The sequence below is a fragment of the Pituophis catenifer genome, unplaced genomic scaffold (assembly GCF_029215685.1).
Source record: "Pituophis catenifer annectens isolate HBS135680 unplaced genomic scaffold, rPitCat1.0.hap2 SCAF_1, whole genome shotgun sequence".
NCBI lineage: Eukaryota > Metazoa > Chordata > Lepidosauria > Squamata > Colubridae > Pituophis > Pituophis catenifer.
In genome coordinates, this window is record NW_027256881.1 from 252,088,484 (window position 1) to 252,107,770 (window position 19,287).

Consider the following 19,287-nt stretch of genomic DNA (forward strand, 5'->3'; position numbering starts at 1 on the left):
ATTGCCCAGCCAACGGCCTGGTGCGCCTTGCGGAAGGCCCATTCCATCCTCTTCTCCTCCGCCTTGAGTGTGTCTAGCGGGTCGGTGGAGATCAAGGAGCTGGAGGCTAAAGCTGCCACCGGCTGGTCTACTGAAGGGAGCACCAGGAGGTCCTCCAACTCTGGGGCAGAACAGTAGAGTTTCTTATCAAGGTTGCTGGGTGTTGCCAGGGAGGCCGGCTGCACCCAGGGGTTCTGAATCACGTCTGTAAACAGCTGCGGGCACGGGATGTAATCCTTCTGCGGCTTTGACGACTTGAAAAGGGCGTCGTGAGGGCCTGCTGTTGACGTGGAGGGCGTTGTGACATCTCCTGGTACTCCAAGGTTGGTTGTGAGCCTTGCCTTGTGAAGGAGCGATTTGAATAGGGCCGGGCGGAAGAGGCCCGTAAAGGCCGGGGTATCCGGTTCTAGGCCCTCATCCTCCGATAGCTCCATCTCCTCTGGCCCCTCCTCCGCTTGGTCTGATTCATCTGATGACGAGTCCCGGCCTCGTTCTGGGATGGGATGGGGCTGGGGCTGGAATGGCCGTGGCTGGCCCGGTGCTGCCTGAGCGGGCGCCTGGGCCGACTGCTGCATGGTTGCCGTGAAGAAGGATGACAGGGCCGCTGAGAACATGGCCTGGAAGTCTACTGGGGGTGCCAAACCCAGTCCGCCCTGACCCTGTGGGTCTGCCCTTGACGGTGTGGCACTCGCCTCTCTGGCCTGGCGATGCTGGATTGTTGGAGGGGAGGTTGGAGCTTCCAGGCCGGGCCCTGGGGCTGTCTCGACTTGGGGTGTTGTGCGGGACTGCCCGCCCCCCTCCGGGGTTCTGGGGGTAGCTGTGATTTCGGTCACAGACGTAAGACCCCGCTCCGCCTCTCTTGGGGAGATGGGGGTAAGCTCCCTAGGTGCCGGATCCCTGGGTGGGAATCCTGAAGTCGCCTTGTGCGCCCTCTCCCACTGTCGCTCTAGGGCGTTGTGTCTCCTCCGGGCATCCCTATCTTGGAAAGGAAGGGAGCCTTCAGAGGCCGCTCTGCTAGTCGAGCTCATATGCCGCTTTTTTGACTTCTTCTTTCCCCTTCTTTCGCTTATACGGGGTGGGCTTAATTCCAGTTCCATGTCTGACGATGGGGGGGAGCGAGACATGGCTGATGCGGCTGGCGGATGCTGGTAATGACCCTGCCCAAGCCTCTTGATTGACGCCCCTTACGGTAGTGGAGGAGTTGAGGTGGTGCAGGTCTGCAGCTGGCTCCCTGATTGGGAAGGGAGGCGCAAGCTGGGAAACGATGCCCAAAATGGCGGCCCGAAGGTCCACCAATATGGCGCTGCCCCACGTGGCAGACTTGGCAGCGGGCTTACAATGGCGGCCCGAGGGTCCAGCCAGACGCCGCGCAGTCCCCTAAGGAGGGGGGGGGTGAGGCTTGTCTCTCTCTTCGGCGCCTGTCCCGCCTCGCGCCCCTGCTGTGGTGCCGCTCCGCGAGGCTCAGCCTTGAAAAGGGCTTCGGCTCCTCGCCACGTGGGCGGCCGGTGCTTCCGGCTCCGCCGGCCAGCTGATGAGCGCGCCGCCTTTGATCGAGTGCTCCGGCGTGGGGCGATTGAATTGAAGGCCCCCTTGCCGGCTGGAGCGGGCGTAGATCGCTCCGGTAGCTGCGCCGGCCAGCTGATGGGTGCGCCGCCGCTGCACTAGGTCTCCGGCGTGGGCGCTTAGTTTGAAGCCCCTTGCCGGCTGGAGCAGGCGCAGATCGATCCGGTGGCTCCGCCGGCCAGCTGAGGGGCGCGCCGCCGCTGATCGAGGGCTCCGGCGTGGGAGCGATGTTCTGAAGCCCCTGCCGGCTGAGGCCCCTGGCAGCTGGAACGGCTGGGGGCTGGCGAGCGAGCGTGTGGGTGCTCTGCTCCACTCCCCCTCCTATTGACAAAGTCTTTCGGCGAAACAGAAGAAAAACGCGAAAGGGAGCTATTCAAAAATAAAGTAAGTTCCTAGGCGCTCAAAGGAAAGGAGAAAGCCTATGAAATTAAATTTATAATGAAGAAAAAACCCCCACAGAACAATACCTTAGGAATCTGTGGAGCTCCAAAAATCACTACAGTGTTTGCCAGCAACTGAGTGAAGACTGGGGGATCATGGGACCAGAGGCGTGGCTTGGGAGCCGGAAAGGGGAACAAAAGCCTTTTGTTTTCACTCAGTTGTTTGCCAAGCACTGAAGGATTAACCCATGCATGGATAGTGGGAGCAGCGCACAGGAAAATAGAATAGAATTCTTTATTGGCCAAGTGTGATTGGACACACAAGGAATTTGTCTTGGTGCATACGCTCTCGATGTACATAAAATAAAGATGCATTCGTCAAGTGCATTATGTTTTTATTTTGTTTGCTGCCTGTGTTAGATGGGATGCTGTATAAGTTTCTTCAATAAATATACTGTGAAGGATTTTTTTTTGGTGAGAACTGTAGGTCTTAAACCACATTAAAACAGCCACAAAGGATCTAATTTACATTTTATGAGACAAAATATCAGAGAATGGAAGATGATGTGGGGACAATGAAAAGCTGGATTGCTATGTTTTAGAGTATTACAATTCTGAATTTCCTGCAGCAGCTAGAAATTGAACTAGTGAATCTTTGAGCTTCATTCTGTGATTCTGGATGTAGGCAAAGATATTCTTTTCAAATGTTAAAGAAGTTTCCACAAGGTGGTGCTCAAAACGTAATTCTCAGAGAAGTTATTACTTAATTTAAGTTCATGACTCTTGTTTTTTATTCAGTGAAAAATGAGAATACTAAAGATGTTACTTAAATAAATGTAGCTTTAAGACTTGATCAGATTGACGCCTTCCTTTATTATTTTTATTATTAGATTTTTATTTATTCTTTATTACTTTATGAGTTACACAAGGCACTGAATCATACCTAATACCCCTTCCTCCTCCTCTTTTCCTCACAACAACCCTGTGAGGTAGGTTGGGCTGAGAGAGAGTAAATGGCCCAAAGTTACCCTGCTAGCTTTGATGCCAAAGATGGGATTGTCAGAGAGGTATTTTTTAAAAAGCCTCTCTGACGATCCCAGCTGAGTTGCCTGATCGGCAGAGGCTTTTCAAAGCATTAGAAAAAATGCTTTGAAAAGTTAAAAAAAAAAAAAAGTTGGCCACGCCCACCCAGTCACATTACCCACCACCACCATCAAGCCACGCCCACAGAACCGGTAGTAACAAATTTTACATTTCACCCCTGGACCCATCTCTTTTTTATTATTGCAAAATAAAATAACATCACATCATAATCACTAGTACCCTTTGATATTTATTGATTTGATTTATAGCAGTTTCTTCAGGAATTCATGGTGGCTTACCTAGGAATCTGCCTTTATTTTATCTTTATCAGAACAACCATATGAGATAGGCTGAATTGACACCCATCCAATTTCCATGGCTAGCGATAGATTTGAACATGGGTCTTCCAGTTTTAGTCCATTACCTAATCCATAACAGGAGCATTTCACCCTGGATGGGTCTCATTTGAATGTGAGGGTACCAAATTGCTGGCCTTTAAATAAAGAAAATGGTGGAGCAGTTTTAAATTATTTCCCCACTGAAAGTTGGTAAAATGTGAAGAACATCTGATTTGAAAAGTACCAACTTTAAAGGATGTTGGAGATCTTTGTCTTTGTCTTTCTGAAAGTTAAAAATGAGAATAATTTCAAAAGACACACGATTGTCCTGCCTAGAGGACCAATGAAAGGGTTAATAAAATGCTATCTATCTTCCATGACAGAAGATAAATGACTAAAAGGAAACCATATTCCAAATAATAGATGTTTTATAGATGTAAAGAACAGGTTGATATGCTTAGGAGGTGATGATAATATTAGTAGGTAAGACATAACAAAAACAAAACAAAATATGCTACTGCAGCAGAACTACAATCCCAGCCATTTCAGAATTGGTCATGCTGCTTCATTTCATGAGATCTTGAGTGAAACTTTGTTCACAAATCCACCTGGTCTTTCTGCCTGCAACAAGAGCCTCAAGTGCCTGCAGAATGATCATTTCAGCTGCTCTATAACATTTCTGAAGTAGAAAGATCACAGGAGCTTTACTTATTGATTCTCTGGATAAGGTACCTGCAAGCACAACTATATTATGGTAGGAGTGATGTCAAGCACTTTTATTGCTTGAAGTGGTTTTCTCAAGAGCTGTAGATCTCTTGAACAGATGTGACTGAGCTCTAGCACCAATGATTATGATTTCATCTAGCCCACATAGGGCATATTAGGGGAAGATTCAGCCCATGGATCAAATCTTATATTCCACCCAAAGTTCATGTTCTGTCATTCAGTTGCTCTCAATTTTCAGTTGCTCTCAATTTTGATCTAATCTGTGATCAATGATCTGATGAGCATCATTTTGATAGGACTGTCTATTAGAACTGCATTATCTGTCAAACAACAATGGAGATGAGAGGATCAGTAGCAAATTTAACAATAACAAATACCAATTAACTAATTTCAGGCAAAACATCAAAGTAATTTATAGCAATTTTTCCAAATGACGCTAGTTTTTGAATTTTGGACTTCAATTGCCTACTAGAGGGCAGTATTCTATGAAGTTTCCAGAGCCAGACATGAAACACAATTTAATTTTAATCAAATAACTATTTAAATGCAATTAATGATTATTCCCCAGGATTGTCATTTAGTCAGGTCAAAATTTATACTGAAGTCATGTATATGTAAACTCCACAAAAGAATGGAACAGGATTGCAGCTTCAAATTGATAGTTACATTATTTTAATGCCGGCTTAGTACTATAAAATAGTGGATATATGTGCCAATCTTCAGAACCTACAAAATGTAAAATTTGAGTAGAACACCAATAGTGTAGATGATCAGAGCAGAGATAATCCGAATTACCATAAGAAGATCCAACAACCTAATATTTTAAGCGTAAAAAGTATATGGTAGACAAAATTCATTTAATGGTTTTTTGACATCTATTTTATTCAACATTTTTATTGATTAAAAATAGTTCAGATATTCTAACAGCATCTCATCAGATCTAGCTCAGTAAATAAATATTTCCATGGAAACTAAGCACAGCATTAACCAAACAAAGACAATAACACCATAGCAACTTGATTCAGAAGGCAAATCTGCAAAGATCTTTACAGTTTATTTTTGAAAGAAAGAGAAACACTACTTTTACAAAAAGAACATGTTATTATTAAACAAACTTTCTTTCATTACTCCAAACTGCTTATCAGAAAATCCTTTTTACTCAGTATAAGAACTTTAAATTGATTTACAGTCAGGTCCATAAATATTGGGACATCGACACAATTCTAACATCTTTGGCTCTATACACCATCACAATGGAGTTGGAATGAAACAAACACAATGTGCTTTAACTGCAGACTGTCAGCTTTAATTTGAGGGTATGTACATCCAACTCGGGTGAACGGTGTAGGACTTACAGCAGTTTGTATATGTGCCTCCCACTTGTTAAGGGACCAAAAGTAATGGGACAATTGGCTTCTCAGCTGTTCCATGGCCAGGTGTGTGATATTCCCTCATTACCCCAATTACAATGTGCAGATAAAAGGCCCAGAGTTCATTTCAAGTATGCTATTTGCATTTGGAATCTGTTGCTGTCAACTCTCAAAATGAGATCCAAAGAGCTGTCACTATCAGTGAAGCAAGCCATCATTAGGCTGAAGAAACAAAACAAACCCATCAGAGAGATAGCAAGAACATTAGGCATGGCCAAAACAACTGTTTGAAACATTCTCAAAAAGAAGGAATGCACCGGTGAGCTCAGCAACACCAAAAGACCCGAGAGACCACGGAAAACAAGTGTGGTGGATGACTGAAGAATTCTTCCCCTGGTGAAGAAAACACCCTTCACAACAGTTGGCCAGATCAAGAACACTCTCCAGGAGGTAGGTGTATGTGTGTCAAAGTCAACAATCAAGAGAAGACTTCACCAGAGTGAATACAGAGGGTTCACCACAAGATGTAAACCATTGGTGAGCCTCAAAAACAGGAAGGCCAGATTAGAGTTTGCCAAACAACATCTAACAAAGCCTTCACAGTTCTGGAACAAGATCCTATGGACAGATGAGACCAAGATCAACTTGTACCAGAGTGATGGGAAGAGAAGAGTATGGAGAAGGAAAGGAACTGCTCATGATCCTAAGCATACCACCTCATCAGTGAAGCATGGTGGTGGTAGTGTCATGGCATGGGCATGTATGGCTGCCAATGGAACTGGTTCTCTTGTATTTATTGATGATGTGACTGCTGACAAAAGCAGCAGGATGAATTCTGAAGTGTTTCGGGCAATATTATCTGCTCACATTCAGCCAAATGCTGCAGAACTCATTGGATAGCGCTTCACAGTGCAGATGGACAATGACCCAAAGCATACTGCAAAAGCAACCAAAGAGTTTTTGAATGGACAGAAATGGAATGTTATGCAATGGCCAAGTCAATCACCTGACCTGAATCCCATTGAGCATGCATTTCACTTGCTGAAGACAAAACTGAAGGGAAAATGCCCCAAGAACAAGCAGGAACTGAAGACAGTTGCAGTAGAGGCCTGGCAGAGCATCACCAGGGATGAAACCCAGCGTCTGGTGATGTCTATGCGTTCCAGACTTCAGGCTGTGATTGACTGCAAAGGATTTGCAACCAAATATTAAGAAGGGAAAGTTTGATTTATGATTATTATTCTGTCCCATTACTTTTGGTCCCTTAACAAGTGGGAGGCACATATGCAAACTGCTGTAAGTCCTACACCGTTCACCTGAGTTGGATGTACATATGCTTAAATTAAAGCTGACAGTCTGCAGTTAAAGCACATTGTGTTTGTTTCATTCCAACTCCATTGTGGTGGTGTATAGAGCCAAAGATGTTAGAATTGTGTCGATGTCCCAATATTTATGGACCTGACTGTAAATATTCTTATTGTGATCACATAATAGGTTCATGTGTCTCACTCAAAGAAAAAACACTTCTACACAATTTTGGGAAATTTACCCAGATTTGGGAACCACTGACTTTCTGCTAGAGTTTTAAATATGAAAACTAAATATTGCACACAGAGAATCCAAAATGGTAGCTAAGAATGAGTTACTGTTGCCAAGATCTTACTTCTGTTATTCTGGATTAACTCAAAGTTAAAACCTGATTTCCCAATTGTCCAAAAAGCTTACCACTTTGTCACTGCAATACTCCGTTAATGTATTATTTTCTCTTTCTTGTCGTTTCCCTCTTCCTGGTAAATGCTTACTACCATCTTACCCTAGGTTCAATGGAAGTATAGCTACTGTAATAGAGAATCAATTTGGTCTAGTGGTTAAGGCACCAAGTTAGAAAACGGGAGACCATGAATTCAAGATCTGCCTTAGCCATGAAAGCAGTGGTGAAATCCGAACTGGTTTGCTACCGGTTCGCTGGCTGTGAATGCGCACCAAACACGCACTATGTGCGCATGCACAGTGCACACCAAAAGGAGGCTTCAGAAGGTAAGTAGAAGCAAGGGGGGATCAGCTGTGGTGCACAATTTAGCTTTGCTAGAAAGCAGGATTTCCTGCTTTCTAGCAAAGCTAAACCCTGCTGTACAGCTGATTTCTCCCCCCCTCGCTGTTCTACTTACTTTCCCAAGCCTCCTTTTGGTGCGTGCTGTGTGTGCGCGCATGCGCAGTATGTGCCAAAAGGAGGCTTGGGAAGGTAAATAGAACAGCAGGGGGATCAGCTGTGGTGCATGATTTAGCTTTGCAAGAAAGCAGGAAATCCTTCTTTCTAGCAAAGCTAAACCCCGCACCACAGCTGATCGTCGGAAATACTGGTTCAGAGGAACCAGTAGCTTTTTTTAACTACTGGTTTAACTGAACTAATAGCTAACTACCGGTTCACCTAAACTGGTAGCTTTTTAAACGGCTGGTTCAACTGAACCAGTAGCTAACTATTGGTTCACCTGAACCGGTAGTTTTTATCAGTACCGGTTCACCTGAACAGGAGTGAACCAGTAGCAATTCACCCCTGCATGAAAGCCAGTTGGGTGATTTTGGACCACTCTCTCAGCTCAACTCACTTTACAGGGTGGCTGTTGTAGGAAAAATAGGAGGAAGGGGTGTTGGATATGTTTGCAGCCTTGAATTATTTGTAACAATACAATCAAAATATAAATGAATGCATAAATAAGATAGAAGTATTACAGATACCAAGCGAATGCAAGTTCATGCATGCATGTGTACGTGCGTGCATGCAAACATACACACACACACAAACACACACACACTGCTTTGCTGCCTCGTTGTGGCAAGGGAGTGTTCCTGAGAGGGATGAATGAAGACTGAAAAGGTATATACAGAGGATATAATCTTTAGTAGGGTCACCATGGTATAAAGGTCATTCCAGCTCCCCAGCTAAAACCAGAAGAAACTACATAGGGCAGAACAGGAAATGCTAGAGGTGGAAGTTCATGTTAGTGACAATGATTTTAATTGTCATTTTAATGAGGCAGCAAAACAGTGTGTGTGTGTGAATTTTGTTAGATGCCTTGGAGAATGGGGAACCACTCAATTGATCCGGGCCACCACTGACAAATACTCCCCCAAAATGAGGAATATTAATAACTTCCCTTGTTAGGAATTTATCTCACTTACTTCCAGGACATTTTTCCAATGCTGTCCCTAAAGCTGGAGATTGAGCTGTCTTTAGCCATTTATATAAATAACTTCTACTACAATACAAATGTTAAAACACATGCCCCAAATTGCTCTTTAAGAGATAACATTCTTAAATCCAGAAATTATGTGTAAAAATGTCGTTAACTATTTGTCACTCAATGTAGAAAGCAATCATATGTTTTATTTCAGCTATATTTGAAAATATGGTAGGTTTCCACAGGTATGAGCTGATGATAGTTCATACTGTCTTGACCAGTAATAATTGTAAAACTGGTAACTTAAAGTAAAATAAAACTGCTAGGCTGCTAGGTACCGTCAATTACCCTGTAGAAAGATTCCTTAAAGACACGGGGTGAGTCGAAGGACCTCTTAGTAGCAGACATTTTTCCTTAGCCCAAAGCAATACACTGCCTTGCAGGAAAGATGCTTGAAGTTTATTTTTAAAGAATACTTATTGGATTGTTTAAACAATTGTTTCCACTGTTTATAAGCCATTTTGAAATAACTGTTATCCTGAAAACTGGGGTATAAATAATTGCATTAAAATAGTAACATATCCTTGATTAATTAACACATGCAATGTGTTATGTCCACACAGAAAATGTAACCCTTAGAGACTCCTTCATACATTTTATGGCAATACAGAGTATTTCCCAGCTATATCTAAAACTGCTTCAGCAACGTCAAAAACTCTCTTTTGCATTTCTGTGGAATGCATTTCTGTGGAAAGAGGTTTAATTTCAACCAAACTTTCTACAGATTCCAATAAAATCTAATTATGTGGTGGAATTTAAAAGAAATACGAGAGTAGCAAAAAGAAATAACAAGGAACAGTTAATAGTAAATCATAGGGATGACTGAAGAAAGAACAAAGAATATGTGGAATGACAAGCATAAATAAAGCAAAACAGCAAAAGATACAGAAGTATATAATTCACATTCCATTCAAAGCAATCATGAATGAGCATAGACTATTTTAGTTGTGGCAAAAGTTAATAGATACTATTTATTTACAATTCATTGTAAAGTGAACAAAATTAACAGATTTGACTCAGTTTGCTTTTACTGGTGTCCTCGTTTAGCAACCACAATTGGGAGAGGCAACTCAGTTGTTAAATGAAGGGGATGTAAAGTAAAGCTGTGACTGCACTTATAGTCTTACTTCAGACCTGTGAAGGTTGTAAATGTGAGGATTGGTCTTTGGTGGCAGCCCATTAGGTATTAGAATACTATCATGTCACCCCTAGTCCTTCTTTTCATTAAACTAGACATGCCCAATGCCTGCAACCGTTCGTCATATATTTTGGCCTCCAGTCTTCTAATCAACTTTATTACTAATCACTAGAAGGGCTACCTAGTTAACAAACTGATATCCATCAAAATCAAGATGATTTTCACCACAGATGTTGTTCAAATTGCAGTATGTTCCTAAATATTTATTTTCTAAGCAGTTCCAATGAAGCCATGTCTTCAAAATGAGATTGTAATAATGACATCTGAAATCTGACCTTCTTTCATTACAGTGAAGTTCAACTGATTCCACTATCAAAAATAAAGGCACTATAAGGTAATTGCTGGGTAGAATGACGCAAAAAGTTTCCACGACAACAAGAACTGGAGTGTCTGCCTTGTACTTCCTCATCTGTTTGCTCTCAGACCAGGAGCCTGACAGTGCAGTCACTACATCCTGTTTCTCTTAAAAGATACAGAAATATAGAGCCTGCAATGTTTAACCCTTAACTAACCTTTGCATAGTTTTGAAAGCATCCTCCATACCAATATTTTGATTTCTATATTTCATTAACATGACTATTAAATATTAAAAATTCGCACATGCATATATTTCAAGAAGTATATTTAAACCCATCTAAACATGTATTTGGAAAAATGTATCCTAATGCAGAGAATATGAAAAAGAAATAATGTGTTTGTTTGTCTCACAAAATTACTATGAATCAATAATATTATTGTAATATTACAATATCACAACTAAAAACAACTGAGGTTTCCCACCTCAAATTCTCCAATTGAGAAAGGTACCAGAGTAGACTTGAAAGAACATTTAATTTATTTATTTTAATTTTTAATTATTGTTGTATGTATTTATTTATTTATTTATTTATTTATTTATTTATTTATTTATTTATTTATTTATTTATGTCAGCCTTTACTCAAAGTTACACCCAAAGTTTCACACAGACCTATTTAATAGCTCCCATGTTTTCCTCGATATCAATAAAAAATCAGTATAAAACTTTACATTTTACAGTATATTTATTGAGCCAAGTAGAAGCTTAGAAAGCACGCAAGAGAAAATGTAACTCTATTAGACCCCAGAACATAAACCCTAAGAGGCAAACCACACCATACCCTGGCCTATCCTATCTTTTGGAATTGCCTTTATCAGCAGGAGCCGATTCTCTAAAATACAGTAGCCATGTTTTGCAGAGTTTTTCCCCTTACTTATAGAAAACCTACTGTATTATATTTAATAGCTCATACAGGCAACCCATGACTCAAAATCTTTCTCTGAGCTCAGATTACTGCACTTTTCACTGCCACACAGCTCTTAGCATCCATCAGTGTGTATTCCAGCAATTAATAGATGAACAGAAAAAAAACATATTTAATAAGGATCACTGGGAAAGGAGGAATACCTATATTTAACTTTGTTCTGCTCCCCTAGTGATAGCCATCAAAATTGTATAAACACCAGTGAGTTGCAAAAGAGTCAATCTGTCTCCCAAAACAAAACCAAAAAAGCTCTTTTCTTGCCAATTATATTAAAAATCACTCAAAGCTGATCTCTCTCTAAAAAGATAAGGGAGAGAAATAGAGGACCTGGAGCCATGCAGGTTAAAAATTGTTTTACCTAGCTCATATGCTGTATCTTTCAAACATCTACAGCAATTAGTTGCATTAAAAATGTTTCAATTCCTAAGGAATGCATAACTATTTTTTTTTTTGTTTAGTATCCAGATAGTGATTCTGGAAAGGTTTTTGTTTTGTTTTGTTTTGTGTTTTATTTTGTTGAAAATATTTTTTTTAATTAAGAACTACTTTATGAAAGTCAGTTTGGTGAAAGACTTTAAGGTACTATGCTAAAAACCAGAAGATTTGGAGTTATAGTCCTGCCTTAAGGTACACAACCAGCTAGTGACATTGGGTCAGTCACTCTCTCTCTCTCTGTTTTAGGAAGTAGACAATGGCAAACCCTTTTGAAAAAAAAAATGTCAAGAAAATCGCAGGGACAAACAATTTTATGGTATCTATCTTTTTTTAAAAAAAATTAATTTGTGTCATGCCTTTATTTTTACAAATAACTCAAGGCCGCAAACATATCCAACACACCTTCCTCCTCCTATTTTGCCTACAGCAACAATCTGTGAGGTGGTTTGGGCTGATAGAGTGACTGGCCCAAAGTTAACCAGCTGGTTTTCATGACTAAGACCATTTGCCCCACCCACTTACCTCAAATCTACACTCACATTCATGCCAGATCCTTACAGTAGCCCAAAAGCCCTTCCTCAGACTGCACCTGCCTTAGGCACTTGATAGAAGGAAAATCAGACCATTACATCGCTAACCTACCCTATGACCCCTTCCCCACCGCTTCTTGATAAGAAAACCAGATGAAACCAGCTAGAAAGTCAGGGAGATTGACCCTGAGTCCAAGGGAGAGAACCAGTGGGGAGGTACTCAGCTTCAGTTTGGAACACAGTCCCACAAGACTCCATGGGACAGCACAGCAGCAATCTCCTCATGGTAATCACACTATCCAATCCAAAACTGTCAACTCCAATTCATGTCCTTCTAGGTCTTCTTCAGGACACTTTCCAAAGTATTTGAATCCTAGGTAAAAGCACTCCAGGGAACCAAAGCATGGGTCTAAATTACTTGACATGCCAATAACTTAGCTAGCATCCATTTATTATCTTTGTAAGAGTTCAAATATGATAAGGGCAAGACCACATAATTTTCCCTTTCAGTAAAAATCCTGCGGGATCCATAACTATAAAGCCCTTTGGATATTATATTCTAAAGTTTATGCATGTTCAACTAAACACAGACACTTCCTCATAACTGAGCATTGCAGTGAATGAGAAGCATGTGCTCCACTTATGGGAAGTCTTATATGCATGCTTATTGAATATGTTCTCTTGCAAACCTTTGATTCTATGTGCAAAACCTGAATAAGCAGCAGCTGTATGACCAGAAATGCCCAATTTTCCCTCCAAATAAGGATAGAAGCTTCTTCTTGATCCTTATTGATTTAAATTATTGGCTTAAATGGGAAAAAACAGCAGCAGAAAGTACGTTGCAAAGAAGGTTAAAAACAACTACAGAAAACATGGAATAACTATAATAATTGAATATATTAATGCAGCATATTTTGTTGACAGAATTTCTTTTGGACTGTTGAAGCTATTAAGTCAGTGCTGTTTAAAACTACTTGTGCATTCGTATCTATGGAGATTCTCAATCATTCAGGTCATGGTTGTCTCAATCGTGCTTTTTTTTCAAGAGGCAACTGGATTTTCTTGTTTTTCTTTTCTTCAAATGATTTGGAGTCATTTGCACTACTCAGGTGACCCTGAGGACACAGATAAACCTCCAAATGGCCTCAATGACTCTCTCTAAAAGAATGCCAATGGCCAACTGTCTGTAAGGAATATAAAACCTTCTACTTCCCCATCATCCGGTCAGAGCTGAAGAAGCTTCTTGGATGAGAAGCAAAACATCTTCAAAAAAAAAAAAAAGAGGCAATTCCAATTGCCTTTTGAAAAAAAAGCACCTTTGGGACTATCTGTGCATTTCTTGTTGACTGGATGAAACAATTGTTATAATGATATATCATAATGACATTGTGTTGTCATTTTGCTGTCTGTAGAAGACAAATAACTTGGTGCAAACTTTGCTACAATGCATTTTATTTAGACAAATTAATTTGTTGTAACATAGGGAGAAAGAGCAAATAAATCACAGTTCAAAGTTCATGGAATCAGGCTTAAGATACTTGCTTCCTGAAATAATGTGGAATAAAATATGAAATAACTATTCTAATACAACAGCACATACAAAGTTACACAAAGTACTCAACATAATAGCTATTTTAAAAAAGTAATGTAGCATATTAAATTATTTATTAAATCTGTGATTTCTCCCCACTTCCTGCCCCAGAAGGCTTCAACTGATTAAATCAGTGCTTCCCAAACATTTTCCTTCAATACCCAAAATTGCTTATCAGAAAGTAGGTAAAAAAGGTAGGTAAAACGTAGGTAAAACACTTTTAAGTCACTTTAAATGTCCCTACTACAACTGAGTAATGGCATGCTATCATTACTAAAAGAAAAAAAATACCTTTACCCAATTTTGAGTAATTTAGCCAGGTTTGGGAAGCACTGATTTAGATGATAATGCCAGTTCATTTCTACAGTGTTGCAATGCATTTTCTTTCTTCTGTAAAGAATACTATTGTATAAAATAGGATTATTTACACAAAAAGTTTCTGTATATTTACACAAAAAGTTTCTGTATATTTACACAAAAAAATTGTGTAAATGTGCGAGCTTTAAAAATTGATATTGTTAACCACATAAATAATATCAATTTTTACAGCTCACACATTTGCAGAAACTTTTTTCTCTAAGTTGTAAAAAAAAATAATGCAACCACTGTCCAAGAACTCAATCTTTGGAATGAAGTATGTCATAACAGTTTCTACTTTTTAAAATGCCCACGCCCTGTAAAATAGAAAAAGCTAACCTGAGATTCATGCCTATATCCCTTACTTTCTGGATAATTAGTTAAGAAAAGAAATTAACCCTAAGAGATGTGTTTTTGTGGTGGAATCTGACACTGAGTTGCATGTGGGAGACTATCTTTCCCAAAGAGCTAAAAGGCAAACCAGTTTTGAGTTTTTGGTGTGCAGAAAAAGGCCCAGGAGGGATCCTCCCTAAACCTTCACAGAATAAATTTGATAATTATGCAGATGTGCTTTAATGTGGCAAGATTCCTGTCTATGGGCAAAGAGCAACAAGGAAACTATTGTGAGTAATTCATTGTGTCTTGGCTCCTTACTCCTGACAGTTTTGTAGCTATTATCTTCCTGGAATGTTTACATGGAATGTTAGTCTGCTCCAAAGAAGATGTTACCAAGTTCAGATGAATGAATCAGGTTTTTAATAAAATCCCAGTTGTATAATTATTACCTGAACAGTATTTTTAAAATTTATGCCTTGGAAGATGCCTTCCTTGAAATTTCAATTTAAAATAATTTTTAATTACAGAATTTCTCAATAGTAATTAATAGTTTCTCATGGTTTGAACCTAAATTTCACTGCCATATTTTGTTGAATCATTCGAAATGATATATGCTACCCATAATAAGATTATTATAAGATTCTTGGCTTTTTCAGACTATAATGTGATTTAAAAAGCTATAATGCAGATTATTATTGGAACTGATAATTCTTTTAACGTTAGCTAATGAAATATTAATAAACAAAATTCTTGTTTCTACAGCTCATTCCTATTAGTATTATACAAAGCATAAAAAGGAATGTTTAATCACAGTTCAAGCTTCCTATACTATACGTTTGCAATAAAACAGTAGAAGTATAATTCACAAATGAGATGTACTTCCTGTTTTGCTATGGCAGGTGTGACGTTAGAAAATGAACTGTACTGGAAAAACATGCAAACAGATTTTATTTAAAATCTGCATATCCTTCCCATGCATGCTTTTTTTTCAAAGCTTACACCAGTTTCAAAAAATAAGAAGTGAACTATTTCATTTTTTCAGGCATCATGAACCTACCCAAAACTATTCTTATTTTGCTGCCTCATATATGTAATCTCATGCAAATGACAAATATTTTCACTGAGAACAGTGTCTATTAGACTCAAAGCACTCAAAATATCCTATTTGTTTCACTCATGGTTGTATATAGCACACCTTTTTCCAGCTTGGATTATTTGATCTGTGTTTTAATGATGTTTCATTGTCTAATTTTCAAAAAAAATAAATCTCAAGTTACAAAGATGTGCTAAATAATGACCTAATATACTTTTTCTGTATTTCTTCAGAACTTTCCTGAATTAAAGAATATCTATCGTTTTATATTTTTATAAAATATAACAAATGTTTTCATATAAAATCCAAATTGTTTTTATACATTTCTTATACTATATTAATAAAAAAAAAACCAATATTTTAAGAAACAAAATGTTTGGAAATGTTAGTGCCACATTAAATATTAACCTTAGTATTTATAACATTAAATAGTAAATTAATCTTAATTTTGAATAGTAAATTAATCTAAATTAATACTGCACTAATCTGTAATGGCGGTTTCTACAGTATATAAGGAAAGGATAACTTTTTTTAAAAAAAGTTGACAATTGATACATTACCAGTTATGGATTTATTTGTCAATATTCATGTTAATATTTTAAAACAAAATAATAAAAAGATAATATTACCGGTAATTAAAATTCACTGAGGGCAATGATCTAATCTTAAATGATTATGCTCTCTATATAAGCTTTATAAGCTTATGTATTTAAGATAATTAATAGTAAACTATTTTATAAATGGCTACTAGAAAACATATTGTTCCTTAGAAGGAATAGTTGCAACAGTATTTTGTACCTTGCAAGTATTTTCCTTCCATCTTATATAAATACAAAGCTAATTATTTCAACTGTAATATATTTAACCAAGAATCTACTATGTAATATACAACTTCATACTTAAAAGTTCAGGGAAGAAGATACTTGAGAAGGTATGGTTCAATCATATGTACTCAATTTTCCTTATAACTTAACACATATGTAGATATGCACAGAATTGCAATCTTATTGTACAAATTAATTTTAAAAAACATGATGGTACATGATAAACTCAAATCACCCAAAACTGCAGAGAAGCTTCCTTTATTTGCTAATAGATTTTATACCGTGAGTTTTCAAATTATGCAATCTTTCATAATCAAAGTCTATTAGGTCTGAGGCTTTTCTAGCAACTGACAACATTCACTTCAGATGGTTGTAATGTAATATTTTAATCTTTTCAGTGTAAGATAATATATCTACCTTATAATGAATAATGTAAGTTGTGAATCAAGAGAAATTTTTGCTCATTTATAATCTCTTCTAAATACAATTACTGCTAACAAATTAGGCTGAATACAATGTGAAAGCAATACTATTGATGAGCTTTTTTTAGAAATGTTTTCTAGTTTTTCCACAGTTGGTACACCTTTCTCATTGTTCTGTCCCTAGGCTTTTATCTTTCTTGCCATTTCCAACAATGACACTTTTATCTGTCTCCTGTTTGTCAAAACAAAATTGACTGTGTTTATCACACTGCTGAGTACTAGTGAATATGTTCCAAAAACATATTACAGAACAAACTTTACACGACTGTTCCTCTTCCTTTTCTCAGCCTATTTTGGAATGATAAAAGTAATAGTGAATTAGTTTCAAAGCATTCAGCAACTCAGTGTTAACCTAGTCTGTATTCTTGTTGAGAACCTGTAGCCCGCATTTTGAAAATGTATACTAAGTTGGCCCTGAGCAATAAAGGCTATCAGATAGTGCATAGTTACAAAGTCCTTTAAAAGTTTAGTTTGGCTTAGAGAATGCAGTTGTTTTGCAAATTATCAACTAAAGTACCGTAACATGAAATAACATGAAGTCATCCTGTACGCAGCCTCACAATATCTGTGTACAGTAGACAGATTGTATTTTTGCAATAGGCTAAGGTGTCTTATTCCTGGAGGATATAGGTTTTGAGTCAAGTGAGGTACATTCAGTTTTGGAGACCGCATAACATTGACCAAATTATACACCTACAATTTCCATAAGCACTGGCTGGAAAAGGAACACCACACCGCCTAACAGGAAAAGAAAAGAGCCTTGATAGTACAGTGGTCTACGCACCCTGTTATTAACACAGCTGCCTGCAATTTCTGCTGGTTCGAATCTCTCCAAGGCTCAAGGTTGACTCAGCCTTCCATCCTTTCTAAGGTAGGTGAAATGAGGACCCAGTTTGTGGGGGCAATAAGCTGACTTTGTATAAAATATACAAAAGTATGAAGGCTATTGCTTAACGCATTGTAAGCCGCCCTGAGTCTCCGTAGAAGGTCGGCATATAAATCAAATTAAAAAGAGAGAGAGAGAGAGAGAGTTCTGCATTAGAGTTGCAATGATGCTCTTGCAGAAAGCATCCCCCTCACGCTGCACAGCGCCTAAGGTCTTTTCTTGGCAGAGTCAGGCTTACCTGTTCTTTGGAAATGCAAGGCAACGAAGGTCTCCTGGACGTTTTCCAGCCTCCATAGTAAGCGGCAGAAGTCTCTCCCAAGGACACGCAACTGGATCTCCTCTTGGGTCGGATGACAGGAACTTTGTGCTCGGCGCTGCCGGGCAACTTCGGATGCGATCCCTGGAGGTGCTGCTGTAAACCCCGAGCCGAAGGGGAACGAGAAGAGAAAACGCAGCGCTCTCCTCCCAGCAGCGCCCACAAGCATCCCGCCGTCCCGGCGAAGCAGGACAGCAGCGGTCTAAGGGGAAGAGGCAGCGACCCCAGGCTGGTGAGCGAGACCAACCACACGAGGCTGGAGAAAACCAAAACCAGGAGGCTGCTGCGGAGTTTGAGGCTGCGCTGCAAGAGGGTCAGTCCGGCCACAGTGCCAAGCGCGGCCAACAACCGCCCCGCCAGCATCTGCAATTCGGCTGGCGGAGGGTGAGGGACGCCTTCCTCGGCTTCGGCCTGGCGGGACAGCAGGAGACACTGCAGCGTCACCAAATCCCCCGCGTAGCAACAAACCGGCAGCGCCAGAAGCCACCGGGGGCCGCCGGGTTCATCCCGGGCCAGGTAGCAGGTGAGGAAGAAGAAGGCACAGGCGAGGCTGAAGAGGGGGCTCAGGCACCGGCAAAGCCCGAGCGGCGCCAACAGCCCGGTTGCTTCGGGGCTGCTCGCAGCTGAGCCCGCTTTACTTTGGCGGTCTCCCCAGAACAAGGCGCACGGCAGGAGCGCCAAGGTAGCCGCCGCAGCAGCAGCAACAGCCAGACCCCAGAGCAGAGCCCGGCGTGGGGCGGTTGGGAGGAGCGCCCGAAGGTCCAGCAAGAGGCTGCTCCGGGCCAGAGGAGCCGCGCATCCCTTCGCGTAGTAGCCGTTCCCCAGACTGGGCTCTGCAGAGCCGCGAGGCGAAGGCTGCTGGCTGAGAAGTTTGCTGAGCCCGCGGTGCAAAGAAACGGAGGCGGCGGCTTCTTTCTCGTCCCTCATGGTGGTCGAGCGGGAAAAGCTGGAGAAGGGGAGAAGGAGGAGGAGGAGGAGGAGGAGAAGAAGGAGAAGCCGGGCTCGGTCAGTTTCTCCTACCTCCCGACCCTGCCTTCTTCATCTTTGCCCAAGAGAGGAAAAAGCCGGGGAAAGCCAGCAATAAGGAGCCTCGCTCCTGAAGCGCAAACGGCAGCGGGATCGCAGAGTCCAGACTCGGAGCATGGTGGGTAAAAGACAGGAAGGAGGGAAAACGAAGATAGAAAGAGGTAAAAAGTATTTCTTTCCCTTTTTTCCCTCCC

The 19,287-nt window shown here is 40.3% G+C and overlaps 1 protein-coding gene across 1 annotated transcript in view; it reads right to left on the bottom strand.

The window, feature by feature from the left end:
- PDE3B (phosphodiesterase 3B) overlaps window positions 1-19,010 on the bottom strand; it is a 53,119-nt gene extending 34,109 nt beyond the window's left edge. Inside the window, exon 1 of the mRNA XM_070957452.1 lies at window positions 17,990-19,010. Coding sequence (XP_070813553.1) covers window positions 17,990-18,994 — 1,005 coding nt within the window. The 5' untranslated portion in view covers window positions 18,995-19,010. The remainder of the gene's footprint in view (window positions 1-17,989) is intronic.
- Between the last annotated feature and the right edge of the window lie 277 nt (window positions 19,011-19,287).